General features: G+C 35.8%; 1 protein-coding gene across 3 annotated transcripts; it reads right to left on the bottom strand.

The window, feature by feature from the left end:
• Positions 1-302: 302 nt before the first annotated feature.
• LOC110814975 (uncharacterized) lies at positions 303-6,459 on the bottom strand. Of its 3 annotated transcripts, none has more exons than XM_088223150.1 (8): positions 6,204-6,459; positions 4,989-5,034; positions 4,532-4,628; positions 4,318-4,368; positions 3,479-3,530; positions 2,911-2,969; positions 1,216-1,261; positions 303-728 (listed from the first exon to the last, which is right to left on the bottom strand). In XM_088223150.1, exons 3-8 carry the CDS (start codon positions 4,598-4,600, stop codon positions 607-609), a joined length of 399 nt encoding a protein of 132 aa, XP_088079276.1. In that variant the 5' UTR covers positions 4,601-4,628; positions 4,989-5,034; positions 6,204-6,459; the 3' UTR covers positions 303-606. The 3 variants fall into 3 exon arrangements, with proteins under 3 accessions (XP_088079276.1, XP_088079277.1, XP_088079275.1); XM_088223151.1 differs by having other exon boundaries at positions 4,989-5,022; XM_088223149.1 differs by lacking the exon at positions 4,989-5,034 and having other exon boundaries at positions 6,204-6,457.
• Between the last annotated feature and the right edge of the window lie 10,206 nt (positions 6,460-16,665).

Below are 16,665 nucleotides of genomic sequence, written 5' to 3'. Positions count from 1 at the left end.
TGTTTCACTTTTTTTTCCCAAAAGAATGTTTTACTAATTGTTTGTACAAGTTATATGTGTAGTATTATATATATATATATATATATATATATATATTAGTTTGTAAATTCATGAAAAAGAAATTATAAAACTCATGGTAAAAATTGTTTTAGAGAGAAATGAGCTACGCAACTCCATGACATACTCGGTAGAACCAAGACTTTTGCTTGGAGCTAATTTCTATCATAATGTAAAAATAGAACTCAGCAATAACAAATACATTCAGTCTTAGATATGCTGCAAAATATATTAGCACGAGTGAATAATAAAGAGAGAGGAATCTCTTATTTCATATAGAATAATCACCAAGTGAATTGCACATTGGATCATGCCTGGCTTAGTGATCAACATACATGCATTATAAGGAAAAAGTCATCCGGCCTTACATAAAATCCAACCCAAAATTTAGAATGTATCAGAAAGAAATAAACAAAAGGGAAACTAATTATACAGTCAAAAGCTATATTAGTAACTGGCGTGAATAGACAAAATTTGTACTATCTGGTATCAAAACTTATAAAAATTAGGTGCTTCTCCCATAAATTTACATATAAAGAGGTCATATCTTTACAAAGTCGAAGTTCTGGACTTGTGCATTTTATCATCCTGTGAAGGTGTCTTTGAGGAGGATGAAACTGCTGCGTGGTATGCAGAAGCAGAAAGCTGGGCAAGGGCTGGAACAGCACCGCCTGTGGGGATTTCCAAGTAGTAGGTTATAGTTAACAAATTAAACATTCAAGGAGCAGTAGTCCCCTTCCCAGCTCTTTTTCCAATGACTTCTAATGTAAGAGTTCTCCCCACTGTTTTCATATTATCATATACCATTTTTTGGAATTCATATTATCATATACCATATCCTCTAGTTTGGAACATAAGTGTCTATCATACATCCTAAATGTTGGACACGGATTCCATGCACACGTGTCGTGTCATGTCTGATATAGGTGTGGCACTAAAATTGAAGACTTTGGGCAACATAGTTTCTAACAGATAAGGTTACAAGACATCTGTGCATGAAGTGAATGCTTTCATTACTTTCTTTGTGCATAAACAGAGTTCCAAAACTCAACACAAAAAATTTTCATATTATCAATCATAAATTTTAAGACAAACTCAGTAATCTACGAATGAACTTTGCACATAAACCAAAAAATAGAGTACGAAAAAATCCCTAACCTGCCAACCCTGCACAGCCTGATGAGAACACTATTACTGGTGGTGCCTGCATAATCACAAATGATCCAGATAAGGAAAGTAAAAAAAAAAACATGCTCAACATGATTAATGAGAAAATTACCCTCTTCACTTCTGTTGGATCTACAAGTTGGACCAAACCTATATCATGTTTCAAAACGTCATTGGGTGTCATTCACACTACTCCCGAAACACTAGCTATAAACACTGTTAACATAAGTGTCCCTGTGTATTTGTATTTACAGCATTACATATTCTAAGAATACCTGAACTTCGGACAATGATTAGACATTTATGCATTTGTACTTATGATCCCAAACAAGCTTCTTGAACCCTTATTACTAATCACTCTTCTTCTGGATTGAATGCCACTAGTGGTTTCTTTACTAGGTAGGTTAACTGGGTTTTGGGAGAGTCCATCTAAGTTGGCCACATAGCACAAACCGTGTCCAGCTCCAAAAGAAGTAGTGGCTGTGAGTACATGGTTGGTCTTGAACCAGAGATGTGAGACCATCGAGCTCAAATGGAAAGGGATATCCTCATAGTTTTAGGAATGCCTTCCTGAACTATAATCAGTATAAGGTTATTATATTTTAATAGGTGTTATTTTTTGAATCCTCTTTTGTTTTTCTTAATCCTTATTTAGTTCTATGAATAACCGGTATATGGTACTTGTATAAATAATTGAATGATGCTGATTGATGTAGGACAAATAGAACTTGTGCATAATACTTTGAGGAAATTCACTGAGAACTGAAATTGGAGATCTTGGATTTTTACAATCAACTCAATAACTCAATATTTGTATAATAATTACATGAATAGTATACCTAATAACTAAGCTAGAGAACCCTATCTATAGGCACTAAGATATAATCAAAATAGAGATGTTTGTAAGTCCATCTAAGAGTTCTACTCAAATTCTTAAGATTTCGTCTTTTTCATTTCAGAACATCCTCTCTCTCCTTAGGAAGATTTAAGGGACCAGATAGATATTTTGACTGATTTGTAAATATTTTCTTCTTTTGTACGGCCAACACCTCCTTGGTGCCTGTTTAGTATTTACTTTTTTTCTTTCAAAAAAATGTTGCCCACTTTGCCTTCATGATAAGAAATCCTCCAACCATCTTCTCTTATGGTGCTAGAAAGGGAGAAGGGTATGGACTTCAGTTAAAAGCTTATTGCATCCAGTGGGTGGTAAGTAGGCTTACTTTTTCTACCAAGCTCCTCCTTGGATGGTATTATACAATCAAAAGCAAGAAGACATCATCACTCTTATTCCTTATTCCATTTTTTGGATTATGCAAAGCAAAAGGAATAGGAGGATTATTGAGGGTTTTTTTTAATATGGCACAAGAGGATTATTGAGGGTCTTGTATCTAATATTTCTAACATTAGCGAACCCTGGTTTCAGACATTATGTAATTTTGTTTAAAGGTCCCCCTCCTTAATAGAGAGGATCTAGAGGACCTTGTTGACATTTTGATTAATCTTTTTTGCATTGTTCTTTTTTTTCCTCTCTCGTACATGGGTGGGAACCCTTGGTGGCTTGTTTCGGTATTTCTTTTACTTCTTAAAAAAATCAAAAATCAAATGAATAACATAATTTGATGACAACCCACGATATCTAGCTTGAGAAGAAACTTACACAAATATTCTATCAAAAAAGAAACTTACCCCAATGAGGAAATGCAACCACATGGGTCCTTTTATTGACCTCTGGACTATTGGCATCACTGCATCAAAAAGTACACGTTAAAACGGATAGGATAAGCTTTGCATACCAAGCAATCTCAGACTTATACAGAATCCTTCGACCAATTATGGATCTCTGCCTGAGAAAAAAATACTTCATGGAAAGAAATTTCATAAAAGTGAAAAAAAAAAGGTAAATGTACCAGACATCAGAAGAACTGTTGAAATAAGAAATATAACAATAAACAATATTAATTTCATACAACAACAAATGTATCAGACATCATTACGAGCAAGTTGAAGTTAGCTTGCTGCCATATAGATAGCTCTGCTCAAGATTGTCCTGTTATCTCCCAATATTTCATTTTTGCTATTACCTGAGTTTTTTCCCCCTTCCATTTGTGTCCCAATTTTTTTTCCAGAAAATTGTTTCTGAATGAAATATTTTTTCCAACTATACTTAATTAGCAGGTTAAAAGAATTATTAATAGACTAAAATTATAAAAAGGTGAACCATATTACTAGAGAAAGAAAGTGATGGAACACACACCTTTATTGAATCCATAAAATGCACTTGTTGTTCCACCAACTGCAGAACCAATCTAAATGCACAACAAAAAACACCAACTTCAGGACCAACTACTAAGATATGCAGCAAAAATTAAAAAACCCACTTTTTTTTTTAAAGTGAAAGTTATAGTGTGTGTGTGTGTGTGTGTGTGTCTACACAGCAAGAGAGTGCAATCTGCATACAAAACTTTACAAATCTATCAATACGTCAATCAAATGCCCTAAATTCTGAAAAGAATAAAAACGATGACTGTTAATAAAAAAAAAACTAGGATCTGGAATCAACTATCCGTAATTCTTTAAAAAAGTCCTCCTGTGTCTCTTCTTCCAGATAACCCATAAGGTAGCCAGAAGGGACGAGGTCTAAATTCTTTTTGGAACCTTATCCCAATGAATGCCTCTCCATGCCAATCTCTTCTCTACCTCAACCAGACATTACCCAGCACACCCACATAACGCTGTAGGCTAAGGCCCACATAACGCTGTAGGCTAAGGACCAAAAAATGAAATGTGAAAAGATACCATAATACAGAACTAATTAAGTTATTATTCTATGCAATCTGAACTAATTTAAGAAAACCTTAGAAAAATCTTCAAGATTGCCCAAACTTCAAAATTAAGCTATAGAAACACCAAGATATAATATGAAAATTTCAGCTATTGAAAAAGGCACTAACAGTACAAGCCAGTTTCTATAGATCAACCAAATCCGAAGAACTCACTTCGAATCAAGTTCCCAAATAAATTAACTTCTCAAAAAATGGGGAAAAAAAGGACCAAATACAACAAACTGGGGAGGGGCGGAGAGGAAGAAGATACCATAGAAAAGCTATCCCTGACAAGCGGAGCAACAGTCCATTCACTAGTTTCCTGCAACAAATTGGAAACCAATCAAAAGCAGTTAAAAAAACACAGAGCAGCACGATTTTGCATTATCATAACAAGCACAAAAATTAGTGACACTATATAGATATGCACATCTATATCTATGTGTATAATATTGCATGTGGAATTCAAGAAGGTGGGTAGATACCATCTCCTTTGAAAGAGGGCCTGCACAGTGATGGCATCTGACTCTGCTGCATGGGCTTGAATCTGCCATTGTTCCACACTTCACATACTCCAAGTACCTGCCGAAAGAATTCAAGGTCCCTGAGTTACTATATTATCGCTGAGTTCTTAAATGCAGTAGAACGGAGTTAGCCAATGAAGTCCTGTCTTAAATCAAAGAATAATCCACACTTTGTGAAACACGGGTCCAAAGAAGATAAAAATCTAAAATAAGAAGCATTTGGCTTGGAAAACCGAGGAGAAAAAATTAGACATTAGAAAATACTGAGACAAGAGCAATTAAGCACATTAGGAAGTCTGTAAGCAAAACAGTCACCCATGCAATATATGTTTGCTTGTTTGAAATTAAACAACTAAAAATATTTGCATAAAGTAGTGATAATATTAGGAGGATGGGTTTGAGATTTATTGAAGCTTACCAAAATGTCCTTTGATATGCAGAAGCTGAATAGCCTGAGGAAAATACTACTTAAATATAAAAAAATGCATTCAGTGGTTTGTGAAACACATACAGGGTGCAAGAATAGAAGAAACACTAGGCCACACATAATATTTTCCAATAACAAATTTGATGCTACACTTTTGTGATTCAGCGAAATAGAACTGTAGTAGCTGAATGTTAATATAGAGCTTGATGAATGTAGCCGTAGAATTATACTAGGAAAGTGTCTTGGGATTCCTTATTTTCTGTTTATAAGCAGCTTTAAATACTCAACTCCAGTTTTCACATTTAGTAACAAAAAGAACAGGAAGCTTATTTTCTAACAGTGGTTTTCAAAAAGAAAAAATAAACACCTTATTCATAACTTTTTTTTACATTCTTTTTTTTCTTATGTAACCAGTTTACTTCCTTAACCTTGCAATATCCTCCTCAACTTAACAAAGTAAATAACAATATGTTACAAAACATCTGTAAACATATATTTATTAATTTCTTTATCCAAAACTACTATTTATTTTTTGAAATTGGCGCCTTATTCAAATGTGCCTATAGAGAACCCTATATCCAAGAGATAGAAGCATAGTTTGAATTATGACATATCATAATTGGCACATAATTTGTAATACTTAAGGCAGAAAGGGAAAGAATGAATTCTAAGTCAAATTTAATGTAGGTCGTCAAATGGCTTGTAAAGAAGCACTATCTCAAAATTCCCTAAACTGTTAAATAGAGAAAAACAGGATTAATATTCTGTTGGCATATTTTGAAGAGCTTCCAACCTTGAGGACAAGTGGCCTAAATGGAGGACAATTTGATATTATAAAAAATGATTTCCAGTAAGAAGCTTACTAAAGGAAACCAACAACCAATGGCAGGCACAATAAAACCTCTTGTTCGTATTTGTTTTTGTAATCGTCATCCCTTCTCCAAAACTCCTCTAAATTTCTGAAATTCCTACTAATACACTCCCGATTGTATTATTGCCCACGCTCATTATCATAGAGGAAGAAGGAAATTTGTAAACCAAGACAATGATAAAGATCGTTTTATGCATTTAAATAAAAAACATCATAACGAAAACAACCGCAATTATGTTCAACAAGTGAGGATTTAGAAATTGCAAACTGTCACCGTATGGATTGAGAGGGAAAGAAAATAGATGAATCTTCAACTTTATGGTTTAAGCAAATACCAGAACTGCGGAGTTGAGTTGCAGCGAACTGCTAGAAGGAACGATGAGGCTCCAGTGACAGCAGGCCAGCTGCGAGTGGCGGCGAATGGCGGCAAGGACGGCAGACTCCGCGGGCACCTTGAATCAACCGCAGACTTGGATCGATTGCGAGCTGCGAGAGACGGAAAGATGCAGAAAGAAATTAAAAATAAAAGGGAAGGGTTAAACGGCAATACTTTTGGAGCGTATTAGCGAATTTCTCCAAGGAAAAAATAGAATTAGAGAAAAAAAAAATTTATATTTGGTTAACATAATATTTTAAATATATATAATATTTTAAAATATATAAATATATACATATATATAAATATCTTTGGTGCGGACAATGTGAACATTTTAGTTTTTGAGGATTAATAGAATTTACGATATAATAAAATTGTATTAATTAATTAATTATCATTTAGTTAAATAGTTAAATTTTTATTTCTTTATTTGATGGTGTAAACTTCTAAACAATATAGTTGAATATGATAATTTAAGTTTATTAACTTATTTGAGATTAAAATCCAAACAAAATATTCATTTTTTTTAAGTCCATTTAATTAATCCACCATTTTAAAAATATTAAATATTTTTTTTATTCATATACACTAATCTTATGTTAGAGATCATATTATTGTTAATTTTAATTAGTTTGTTATATTACTCAATTGATAAGCTTTTACATACAACTAGGAGACACTAATTTTAATGTCATATATATATATATATTAAGTATCTAAAAATGAAATATGTGGGTTGGGTTAGAACATTATGGGCCTAAAATATAAAAGACTATATTTGGTCCTCAATATTTTGAATATGATATATGGAATTAAATAAATACACCTCTAAACCCCTAACACTATTGGTTGAGATACTAAATTTGACCAAATTAGTGTGACAAAATAAATAGCCAATAAAATTAGCTATTACTTGACAAAATGCTTGGAAGTAATGTGGCATTATGTATCACCTAATAATTTTCTACGTAGTATTTCTTTAAGAAACTTCTTGACTTTAGTATAAGGGAGTCATCGATGAATTTTGATTCTATAGTTATTTGTGTCTTAATTTAAAATAGAGATATAAGTTTTGATATTTGTTTATAATAAAATTCACATATGTTACAGTACACTTAAAAATGTGTATTGGGAAATCTTTTGGCTTCGAGAACTACTTCTCACCAATTTTTATCAACACCATAATGCACTCTTTGGAAAAGGTCTCGAAAGCAAGATTTCATAATTTTCAAGTAGACTTAAAAACTGTGGAAGAATAGAGCATATGAGAATAAAGATATTGCGTGCCAAATATGAAAATATGAACTTTTTTATACTTCAAAAATGTAAAAAAAAAAAAGTAAATGTTATCTGTCAAAAATAATTATTTCTAACCTAATGCTCGTCGATTACGTAAAATTAAGTTTTTTTTGTGTGGTATATGATAATTATATAGTATTAGATAAAAGAAAAAATTGTCATATTAGTTTATGAAGTTTGACACTTATTATAGTTTACTTCTTACTTTTTTTCTATAATTTGATTTTTTTTTCTCAAACATTCAATTCATTTTCATTTCCTAACAGAAAAAATTAAAAGAGTATTAAATTATTTTTATTAATTTGTTAGTAAAATTTATTTTTGCGATATGTTTTTAAAAATATCTATATGACTTAATCATTTTATTTGTTTTTCATCTAGAAATAAAAAAAAAATTGAAACAAATAATAAGAGATCAAATTGGAACAAAAAATAGTAAGTATTAATTTGTAAAAATGTTAAATTTCCTAGAATAATTTAATAATTTACGATAAAACTAGTAATAAGATAGCATTAGGGAGCTACTTGATAGAGTAACTAGCAGCTAAGTATCATTATGTATTGGCTAACTGGTTTATTAAAAGCCATAAAAAATAAGGTATTATCTAATTAGGTACTCTAAAATCAAGTAGTATCAGTTAATAAGTGAATGTTTGAGTAATTGAGATTGCACAATCCATACATGTCTTCCATAGAAGCTTTTATGATAGAGAAGCAGTTGGCTTCTATGCAAGGGGTGCACTTGGCTTTTGTATAAGAAAGCCTACACATTTTGGTGGAAGTTAAACTAGTATAGATAAGAAGTTTGATATATTAGTATCATTATTAGGGGTGTGTAAATCTCAATTCATATGGAAAAATCATATCAGATTGAACACATATCCAGCTTGGCCTTAATCCTCATGTAGGCAGATTGAAACTTTTTGCCTAAATTTATTTGATCTATCAAGTTTCTCGACCCTTTCTTCTCCTCTTTTGAGTTCCTAACTCCCTCTTTTAATTCCTTTAGATCTCTCTCTCTCGACTACTCCAATCCTCATAAAAGTACGTAGACACCTCTATTAGTGCCTCTCAACCCTCTCATCTCTTGTGTCCCTCTCACCTCTCAGCTTTTAATGACCTTTGCCCTTGTTTAGTTTCTCTTCCTCTAACCTCCATTAAACTATCTTTACGTTCCATGCAGCATAATGCTTAACTCGCGCAGGTCGTGCCTCTCCTTTTCCAATCTACTATCTAAGGTTTGAATCCATATTTTGAAAAAACAAATTATAAAAGTTAATAAAGGTGTTTTGACATTTAAAAAGTTGTCTTCAAGCTTATGATGATACTCTTTGGTTGTTTTCTTCCTTCAAGTGCCATGTGTTCTCTAATTAGTATTTTTTATTTTTTTTAGCCCTTAATTTGAATTTGCTTCTATCATGGTTGTAATACCCAAAATAATTTTTATGTAATTTAAATTAATTTGTAAATATTATTTTTTAATTTTTTTAATTTTAATTTAGTGTAAAAATAAAAGAAATTTGATGGATGATAACTTAAAAATAATTTTGAGAAAAAAGGGTGAAAATCTAGGTTGTTGGGATATTTTTAAAAGAAAAATTGAAAACTGAGGGTCAAAATATAATTTAAAAAAGTTGTGCCACATAGGATGCCCAGTTAGCAATCTCAATGAACCAGAACCTGCCGCGTGACAACAGATGCTGACGTAGTGCCACACAAGAGGCCACGCAAGCAATCTGCATACCCGTGATTGAACGACCCAGATTCGCTCCCGCGCAAACGGACGACCCGAATGCCCTCCCCAAACGCAATCGGACGGTTAGATTTAAATGCGATCAACGGTCTAAATCCATTTCCTATTTAAACGCGATCGGACAACCTAGATTAGATCGCGATGAACGGTCCAAATTCACTCCTTATTTAATCGCGATCAGACAGTTCAGATTAAACGTGATGGATTGCTCAAACAAAATGGGACGAATATAAATAACCCTCTTCACACCAAACCCTCCCCCATGCAGGAGAAGAAGACCTAGTCGCCAGGAAGGAAGCCACCGTCACCTGCTGCCACATTGGAGCCACTTCTGACTGCCAAAAGAGGTAAAAAAAAAATTTCTTTGCTCGAAATTCAATTTTAAACACGTTCATGGACAAATTGGAGCATAAGGATCTACTGATTGGCCGAAAACTGTGGGCAAAACCCGGCGACGCCGCTGCAAAAAATTACAAAAACTACCTCCGATGAGGCCCTTCCCGATTCCTGTTATGCAAAATTTTTATACCGTTGTAATCACCATTTCCTTCTCTACAGGTTGATCGAATCAAAACACCCAACCACAAAAGTAAACTAGCGGAGCTGCCGCACCGGAGAGCCCCGCTAGTGGTGAGTTTCATATTTTCATTTTTTGGGCCAACCGAGCCCCCTTAACGTGTTTTCTCGTAAGAATTGATGTAAAATCAGTCAAAAATAGCCAACTCGAGGCGGACAACCGCCGCCCGCAGCAGCACCATCACCAGAGCACGGGGGAGCCGCCTTGCCAAAATTCTGAAATTGACCAAAAAGGGATCCTGACACTAATTTTAGATTTTTTAAGGATATTTATAGGTAATTGTTGTGTGTTTTAATCCCTAAAAAAAATTCAGAGAACCCGAGAACCGTCAATAGATGCAGTCAACAAGCTTAGTTTTTCGGACATCAATTTGCGTAAGAATCTCTCACCTTATTCTCTGTTATGGAATTAAAGTCAAATTAACAATAATACAGTGTTTTGTATAATTTAAAAAATATTCATAATTAATTACGGGTTACTAATGGAGTCAGAACCAGAAATTATCTAATGTTGTTTCTGTTGATTGTTTTTACGGTTTGAATGTACGATAGTATCTAATTGATCGCTTTTATAACTTTGAATGCATGTATTATTTATTTTATGTGTTTACGGTTAAATTGGAAAAAATGGAGATTAGAGGAAAATAGAAAATTGCATGATTAAGTGAATGGATGAAACGACAGTCTTACTGGATATCCTGGAAGATGGTGGACGGACTGGGTATATAGGAAACCCAAACGTGAACATTACCTCATACCAGACGAAATATCAAGATTGGTAATGTTGCGCTCATACCAGACGGGGTATAGGGACAACCCGTTTCATCTTCATATCGGACGAGGTATTGAGCTTTAGTAGTTTGGCCATCATACTGGACGGGGTATAAGGATGGCTCGTTAATTGAAAAAATTAAAGGAAATGGTTCACGCGTTGTGGAGATATTCCTATGAAACCTCATGGATATCAGTAAATTGATAAAGGATAAAATTGTTGTTCAAATCAATTATATATGAAATCATGATCTGTGTTATGTTATTGTCTCTATAAGTTATTTTGTAAATCTCACTACGGTAAGTAGATAGTAAAAGATTTTGTTTATAAATGAATTTGTTTAATTAAGAGCTCCATTAGTTGTTTTGATTTTTCTACCAACCTTCATTTCTATGTCGGTGAGTAGCGTGATATTCTTACTGGCTAGTGTAGCTTATTTTTTATTTAACCATTTCAGATCAAGAGAACCGGGATCCAAAGCCTGATACACAAAAGGGTTGCGAGTAGGATGCCAGTTTTATTTATTTTTTGTTTATTTCCTTAATTTTTTGTATTTTCTTCAAAATGGCAATTCTCGTAACACTATTTGGTACTTTAAATTATTGTGTAAGGAATGTAAACTCTAACTAATCATTTTTCTTCTGCACTTAATTTATGATTTATTTCATTTGGAATTTCAGAGTCGTTACAGTTAGTATCAGAGCCACGTTCCTCGGACCCATTCGTTACACAAAATCCTTAGGAAACACTAAAAACAATGAATTATCACTCAATCATTCTTTATGAAATGTAAATACAAATAGATGAGGAGAGGAAGACCCTCACTAAACTGAGCAACCCGGGAGGGTTCGGTTAAAGAGGATGTTGACTGGTTATTTGATATACTTGAGAGACTCATTGCTGCCCAGCAGGCCCGAAAGGAAAGGAGGGAGCTACTTGACCCTCCCCCGCTGCCACAAGTTGAGCCACCCCTGCAGTGAGATGATCCCGAGCCACCCCAGTATGACCCTGCTCCTCCACAATACCACTCGACACCACCACAGTATGATCCGGTGCTCTGGCCACAGTACCACCCAACACTACCACAGTATGGCTCGGTGCCCTAACTGCATCACCCAGTGCCCTAACCACATCACCTAGCATCACCACAGTATAATCTGGTGCCTCAACCATATTATCAAGTACCACCGTAGGGCCATTCAGTCCATCCTCAGCACAGTCCGTCCCTTTTCCACAGGACTCAGCTCCTCCCATGATGGATTTAGGCTACACTGAAAGGTATAAAAAACTAAATTCATCTACTTTTGCATGGGAATCCTTCTTTGAAGAGGTCGAATATCGGTTAGTTGAGACAGAGAATGCTTTCATGACCCTTAGGGTGATTTTCGAACAGAAAGTCATCATTGCTACCTACATGCTAGTGGGAGAAGCAGACTGCTGGTGGCAACTCAAGTAGGCCACCTTACCCGTTCTACTCACTTGGGAACAACACCTGACAGCCTTTCATGCAGAGTACCTTTCAGAGCATCTCCGATATCTGAAGGAGATGGAGTTTGTACACTTGGTCAAGGGGGACATGACTGTATCAGAATATGCTCGCAGGTTCCTATAGTTGGGCCGGTAGTCCCATGAGAAAATGATGGATGAAGGCAAGAAGGCTAGAAGATTCGAGTGAGGTCTCCATCCTGAGATTAAACAATAATTGTATGTGCTCGAGCTCAGTACTTATTTGGCTGTTCTGGCCAAGGCACAGTTAATGGAGAGGAACCTCCGCACTTTCCCTCCAGCAGTAGCGAACCTTAGGCCCTCGACTCCACATCACATATTGACACCTACTGCACCTGTTCAACAAAATAAGAGACCCAGACCGACGACTCAGGTTCCCCCTCAGGTTTCAGTAGCAGGACGTGGTAAGACTTGTCAACACTGTGGTAAATCATGGGGACCGACTCTCCTATCACCTCAACAACACATGTCGCATATGTGGTAGCGCCCAACATTATGCAAGGGAGTGCTCGAGGAACAAGAACCAGGCTAGACCTCCTATCTAGGGCAGGGCTTACAAGCTCACTCAGTAGGATGCGGAAGCCAATCCGGACATGGTACATAGTATGTACATTATATGTAATCATCTTGCTCATATTTTGATTGATAGTAGTGCATCGCATTCATTTGTTTGACATGTTTTTGCTTCAAACTTAAATATATTACCTGAAAAACTTGATTCTGTGTTGTTTGTGTCTACTCTTGGGAGTAGGACACTACTGGGGGAGGTTGTATATAGAGCCTGTGTCATAGATATAGCAGATAAGAAATTGAGTGTGGACCTAATAGAACTTGACATGGGAAACTTTGGTGTAATTTTAGGAATGAACTAGCTAGCGGCGTATCACGCCACTGTAGACTGTTTTAGCGAAAAAGTTGTATTTAACCCTCTTAATGATGAGTCATTTATAAATTAATAAAATTCTTTAATATTTGTTCACTCATGGTAAATTTTCTTATTATCAAGTACTTTAACTCAACTGTTTTCTCTAACTAGAAAAACTCATGAAAGAAATTTGTATTCAAGAGATTATGGTAGTCCGAGACTTTCCAGATGTGTTTCTTGATGAATTACATGGACTGCCAGTAGACAGAGAAGTCAAATTTACTATAAAATTTCAACCAGACACCTAGCCTATTTCGGTTGCTCCTTATCGCATGAGTCGTGTTGAGATGGAGGAATTGAAAAAACAAATCACTGAATTACAGGACAGTAGATTCATCCGACATAGTGTGTCCCCTTGGGATGTCGGAGTCATATTTGTAAGAAAGGAAGATGAGACATTGAAATTATGTATTGACTACAGAGATCTGAACAGAGTCACGATCAAGAACAAGTACCATCTCCCCAGTATCGATGACCTCTTTGATCAGTTGCAGGGAGCCCAAGTCTTCTCTAAGATAGACCTGCGTTCAGGTTACCATCAAGTAAAGATCAGGGCAGAAGACATTCCCAAAATAGCCTTTCGAACTAAGTACAGATACTATGAGTTTCTGGTCATATCATTTGGACTAACCAACACTCCATCCATCTTCATTGACTTGATGAACAGGATTTTCAGACAATTCCTAAATCAGTTTGTCATTGTGTTCATCGATGATATCTTGGTTTATTCTAAAAATAGAGAGGAACATGTTCACCATCTCACTCAGGTTTTGTAAGTTCTTAGAGAGAACAAGTTGTATGCAAAGTTGAGTAAGTGTGAGTTTTGGCTTGAGCAAACTACCTTCCTAGGATACATCATATCAAAGGATAGAGTGTCAATGAACCCCAAAAAGGTTAAAACAATATTCGGCTAGAAAAAATTGACATCGATTAAGGAGATCCATAACTTTTTGGGGATGACAGGTTATTACCGCAGGTTTGTGGAAGAGTTTTCTAGCTTAGCTGCTCCTCTGACTTAGCTCACAAAGAAGAAAGTCAACTTTAAGTGAAACAAGAACTGTGAAAGAAGTTTTTCATAACTAAAGAAACGATTGACTACCGCACTTGTGTTGGTTTTGTCGAGTGAATCGGGTGGATACACAGTTTATAGTGATGCCTCCTACCTAGGATTGAGTTGTGTTTTGATACAGCATGGGAAGATCATAGCCTATGGGTCAAGGTAGTTAAAGGGTTATGAGAAAAAGTACCTCACCCATGACTTAGAACTTGCCGCAATTATCCACGCCTTGAAGACTTTGCGCCATTATTTGTATGAGGAGACCTTTCAGATATATATCGATCATAAGAGCTTGAAACACATATTCACTTAAAAAGATCTCAATATGCATTAGAGAAGGTGGATGGAACTCCTCAAGAACTATGACTGCGACATCTTGTATCACTCGGGTAAGGGCAATGTGGTAGCCAACGCACTGAGTATGAGAAGTGCATATACATTAGCTCATTTGATGGTTTCAGAATGCAGGCAGGTAGAGGCCGCACAACATGTACGGCTTCAGGACATGAAAAGGGTCACATGTTTGGGTCACCTAACTGTTCAACCTGATCTAATCTAGAGAATAAAGGAAGCTCAGTTCACCGATTCCACCCTAGCAGCTCTTAAGAAAGATGCAAAATAGGGAATTAATTTAGAATTTTAAGTCTCTGTCGATGGGTTGCTTAGATTCCAGGACAGGGTATGTATTCTAAGTGACAGTGAATTGAAAAGAGACATCATGACAGAAGTCCATACCTCAAAGTTTGCCATGCATCCCGGAAGCACTAAGATGTATCAAAGTATGTGACCCCGATTTTGGTAGAACGAGATGAAAAGAGATGTAGCTGACTTTATTTCTAAGTGTCTGGTATGTCAGCAGGTCAAGATAGAGCATCAACGACCAGGTGAGCTACTTCAACCATTACCAATTTCAGAGTGAAAGTTGGAACATATCACAATGGATTTTGTGACAAGATTGCCTAAGACACGCTCAGGACATGATGTCATCTGGGTGATTGTTGACCAGTTTACCAAGTGTTCTCACTTCTTGGCCATTAGGATGACTGATCCCTTGGATAAGTTAGCAAGAATGTATATCCGGGAGGTAGTCAGATTACATGGAGTGCTAGTGACAGTAGTGTCCGACAGGGACCCCAGGTTCACTTCTCAGTTTTGGTCTAGCTTTCAGTAAGCCAGGGGAACGAAACTGTCTCTTAATACTGTATTCTACTATCAGACCGATGGACAGTAAAAAAGAATGATCCACACATTTGATGATATGCTCCGAGCTTGTGTTCTTGACTTCAGGGGCCATTAGGATGACCATCTACTTCTGATAGAGTTCGCCTATAACAACAGCTACCAAGCAAGTATTGGTATGGCTCCGTATGAGGCGTTGTATGACCGTCCATGTAGATCGCCGATATGTTGGAAAGAAGTGGATAATAGAAAATTATTCGGTCCAGATATCGTATAGAAGACTACAGCCAAAATAGTTAAGATCTGGAAGAATATTCAGATAGCTCAGAGTAGGAAGAAGAGTTATGCGGATACTCAGATGAGGGATTTGGAATTTGAGAAAGGCGATTAGGTGTTCCTTAAGGTCATTCATTTCAAAGAAATCAGTAGGTTTGGTAAGAGGGAAAACTAAATCTCTTGTTTATTGGGCCATTTGAAATCTTAGATAAAATTGGTAATGCCACTTACAGAGTGACACTGCTTCTAGAACCTTTCAGAGTCCACAATGTGTTTTATGTGTCAATGCTACGCAAGTACAACCCGAACCCCTCTAACATCTTGGCTTACGAGCCTTTTTCACTATAGGAAGATCTGTCCTACGAGAAAAAACCAGTCGATATTGTAGATCGAAAGAGCAGATTACTCCGCAACAGGAAAATTTTCTTTGTAAAGGTTCTATGGCAGAATCACACACTGAGAGAGGCTATATGGGAGATAGAATCAGACTTCAAATCCCAATATTCCCAACTGTTTGATTGAGAGTGAGAGAGACAAATTTGAGGGACCAAATTTTTTTTAAAGGGGGGAGAGTTGTAATACTCAAATTAATTTTTATGTAATTTAAATTAATTTGTAAATATAATTTTTAAATTTTTTTAATTTTAATTTAGTGTAAAAATGAAGAAAATTTGATGGATGATGAAATTGAAAATAATTTTGAGAAAATGGATGAAAATCTGGATTCTGATGGTATTTTTGAAAGAAAAATCGGAAACTGATGGTCAAAATAAAATTTAAAAAAAATTATACCACGTAGGATGCTCGATTAGCAATCCCGACTAATCAGAACGCGACATGTGGCAACGGACACTGATGCGGTGCCACGCGGGCGATCCTGTGCCTATGATTGAACGGCCTAGATTCGCTCATGCACGCACAGACGGTTCATATGCATTTTCTCCCCAAACGCGATCAGATGGTTAGATTTAAACACGATCCACAGTCTAGATCTACTTTCTATTTAGACGCAATCGGACGGTCTATATTAGATCGCAATGAACAGTCCAGATTCTCTCCTTATTTAATTGCGATCAAA

This window comes from Carica papaya, chromosome 6 (assembly GCF_054855325.1).
Source record: "Carica papaya isolate Zhongbai chromosome 6, ASM5485532v1, whole genome shotgun sequence".
Lineage (NCBI taxonomy): Eukaryota > Viridiplantae > Streptophyta > Magnoliopsida > Brassicales > Caricaceae > Carica > Carica papaya.
The sequence above is the reverse complement of the archived record's forward strand: the minus strand, read 5'-3'. Positions and strand labels throughout refer to the sequence as shown.